General features: G+C 44.7%; 1 protein-coding gene across 1 annotated transcript; it reads right to left on the bottom strand.

The window, feature by feature from the left end:
- Nucleotides 1-999: 999 nt before the first annotated feature.
- Nucleotides 1000-2412, bottom strand: LOC105623334 (protein FAM46C). The gene has a single exon (XM_012204729.1). The coding sequence runs from the start codon at nucleotides 2353-2355 to the stop codon at nucleotides 1000-1002; it is 1356 nt and encodes a 451-aa protein (XP_012060119.1). The 5' UTR covers nucleotides 2356-2412.
- Between the last annotated feature and the right edge of the window lie 1253 nt (nucleotides 2413-3665).

Below are 3665 nucleotides of genomic sequence, written 5' to 3'. Positions count from 1 at the left end.
GCAACGTCGATGTCTGTTTCATCGACAAATGCTCGTTTCGGGACGATGTCGATATCTATTCTTCGAAATATCGTATTTAGTCAATAAACGAGCGGCGCTCGTTTCACTAATCTAAGACCATCTTGCTCTTTTACTACGGTTATGTCTGTCTTTTTTTTTATAATTCGGAGGAACGTTTTTTCCCGTCGTATCTTTTTCTAATCTTCTCCGATCTCTTTTTATATTTTTATTTTTAGGCACGACACATCGTTTCTAGAGTCTTTATAGTCTTTTGGTTGTCTTTTACACCGCAACTGTAGCCGGTACCAGCGTCGTTCGGTCCTAACTTTGCTGCAACGATCGCCACCGAAATATGTTTACGAATGCTGAGAAAGAGCAGCACTCGCGACGGAAGGCCGAAGACTCACGATAAGAATGCTTCGTGTCTCATACTTGCCTACCGTTTCTCACATCATCGACGATCATCGACGATATCATACATTCGTCATCCGAATACGCCGCCTTTCGATCCACGATTCTATTATTACTGCTATTCTCAGATGATCATCCTCGATGCCGAAGAGATGATTTCTTCCGTATACCGTTCTTGCATCCAAGCTCGCATCACCCCGACGAACGTCAACTAAGGAGCTTAGATTCTTTGACATCGGACACGGAACGACCAATATCTGCCTCCACATTTTTGGACACTTCGCAAGGATCACAAGCGCAACAAAAGTCTTCAGGATCTTCAAAAGGACAATAGAAGCCGTAAAAGCAAAGATAACAGAAATCGCACTCTCTCAATTGATATCTTTGATACCAATGATTGTAAGAATCGACCTGACTGATTGTAAGTCGGTTAAAGCAGCAACAATCAGTGATCGTGGTGGTAGTGGTGGTGGCGGTGGTGGTAGTGGTAGTGGTGGTGGTGGTGGTGGTGGTAGTGGTGATGGTGGAGATGTCGGTGGTAGCGGTGGCGACGTCTACAGATACGACGTTATCGCCGATATCGTCGCATCACGAGGAGCACGCCATCCAGTTGCAGGTGCACGTGTAGCATGCCGTCGTGGGTATCACGGGTGCGTAGTAATAACCGTTGGCGTAGACGTAGGTTGCAGGCGGACCTTGCGGCGCCTGCTGATGACTCGTCAACCGTTGCTGCTGCTCCTGGCAGAGCACCTGGTAGGCAAGGTTCTGAATCAATGCGAGGGTTTGCCGTCGCTCATGGCCCATCAGGCACACGGTTGATTCCTCGACAACGCTATGCAGCAGCATCAGGTACTGATACTTGAGAGCCTCCTCCTCGGGCCCGACAAAGTGATTCCACAAGTAGTTCTCAAGCTTGGAGCGTTGTTGTCCTATGTCCGGGAAATCAATGAAGAATCTCGAACACATATATCGTTCGAGCGTCTTGATGTAATCCGGCTGAGACGGTTTGTACATCTTCACCAATAGATTGCAATATTTGAGTAGGCCACCGCCGCGTATCTCTTCAGGATGCCTCGTCGAGATAAGCTTCTTATGCAGATGATAGAGCGCTTCTTGAAAATCACCGTAGACGGATTCGCCAACCACGGTCGGGTAGAAGTTCTCGGCGATTGGCAGCTTGCTGCATTCGTAAAACAGCAGCAAGGAATCGAGAACGATTTGAAAGGAGTCAACGGAAAATTCAAATTGCCGTCTCATCGAGTCGACGAACTTGAGCTCGACATTTCGATGGCCCCGGGAGTTGCCGAGGGAGATCAGGGACCACCGATCGCCGTCGTTGTTCACTTTCACCATCTTGCTTACGTAAGCCTCTTTCAGACTGCAGGTGGTGATGCGTTTGCGGCTCACGCCTTCCGGCAGCAGGTCAAACAGGGAGCCAAGCACTGCGGCCTTGACCTTGTCGTAATTACGGCCGCTGGACAGCTCGACCGCGAAGATAAGGTCCAGGTCGTTGTACGGCTGGGACTCGGTGGCCAGCACGTGGGAAGCGGCGCCTCCGTTCAGCCGGATATCGCGTACCCTCATGCCGGCACCCCCGTTGCTCGGATCGGTTTCTAGCTTGCTGCGCACCACCGTCACGAGATCCCTCAATCGGACCTCTAAGGTGGGGAAGTTCCCTCGGCCATGAATGCTGACGACTTCGTTCATCACATCGTTCAGGCGGCGGACCTGCTCGAAACTCAGTACCGCCAACCTCTGCTGAGGATCCGGACAATCAGTAGCATTGCTGTTATTATTGTTATTATTGTTATTGTTGTTGTGATTATTGTTATTATGGGTATTGTTATTATTGTTTATATTGTTATTGTTGGTCTCGTTGTTAAGATCTCCATTGCCAATGCCGTTGGTCTTACTGCCGTTCACCTGGCAGAGCGACTCCATCATAGCGACCCGACGCTGGCGTTCCTCGCCGATCTCCAGAGAGCCACACTGCAACAAATACAAAAGACGAGATTTTTACTCTCTTGCAAATGAGAATTACGTAAACGAATATTGTAAATGTTATTTGATTAATTATAGATCTTTCGAAAGAAAATAAAATCAAAACCTTCTATTTTTTGTTGTAAAGGATTTTACGAAATATTTGTGAAGAAGCAATAAACATAAAAGTTCTTATACGATTTCGAAATAAAATTTTTCGATTTTTCTAAGATTTTTATAAGCAGATTGTTATTTCCATAAAATTCTCGATATTTTTGAACGATTTATTATCATATCATTCGCATAATATATAATAATAATAATAAATTACACGCGCGATTTTCTTTCTAATTATATTCATCTCTTATAAAAAAAATGTGCGTATGCATATTCAGATATGCAAATATATTACATTAATACAGAAAATTGTATCTTTCTGATAAATATAGAACCGCGATAATAAAGGTCTTCGTATGCTAATGTTTTCACAAAACTTGCGTGATGTTGTACAATGTCACACTCTGACCCACACAAGACTAAAGGTCGGTAAAGGTGAAAAAAAAAGGTTTCTAACATCTCTCCCGCGCGAATTTCCGACGAGTGCATCATCGAGCGCGCCCTTCGGCGAGTATCTATGTCATGGTGCATAAAGTGTATGGGTACATGGCGAGAAAATGCCACGAGGTTACGTCCGGGTGTGCGATGTACGCGAGCAAGTCAACTAACGCGTATATAAAGCCCTCGGCTATTGGCTTTCGTATGCGGTTCGTGCCGTTCAGAAAAGCGCAACAAGTCGATGCGATATTCCGGAATAATGCGATATCCTTTTGACTGTTGAAATTTCAATTGCGCAATATCGAAGCACGCGCTTTCTTATCAAAAAGCGCGAATATACGTAGCGTGAATATGTGTAATCTAATCGGCAATCTCTACCGAGATATTTTAGAAATTAATCTTTCGGCGAGAGATCAAAGCCGATTTTTTCTCTCGATAAAAATGCCGATGAAAGTCAATAACAAGGAATGACATCATTCGTAATGAATTTTTAGTTTGCATCCGGTATTTAAGTTCGGGTTGCCGTGCAGAGCTTTACACAGCGCCAACCTATCACCACAAATCAGCCTATTGGTTATTATCAGACTTGCTTATTTATGTACCGTACGTGTTTCTGCGATAATAGGTATATCTCTTTGAAAGCAATTATGTCACGAACCAGATTTGTAGTAAGACGTCACGAAAAATATGTGATCGGAAATTTAGTCTGTAATCTCAAA

This window comes from Atta cephalotes, assembly GCF_000143395.1.
Source record: "Atta cephalotes unplaced genomic scaffold scaffold00056, whole genome shotgun sequence".
Taxonomy (NCBI): Eukaryota; Metazoa; Arthropoda; class Insecta; order Hymenoptera; family Formicidae; genus Atta; species Atta cephalotes.
The sequence above is the reverse complement of the archived record's forward strand: the minus strand, read 5'-3'. Positions and strand labels throughout refer to the sequence as shown.

Coding starts and splice junctions, on each gene's coding strand:
- LOC105623334 (XM_012204729.1), bottom strand. CDS start 2,355: ATGATGGAGTCGCTCTGCCAGGTGAACGGCAGTAAGACCAACGGCATT.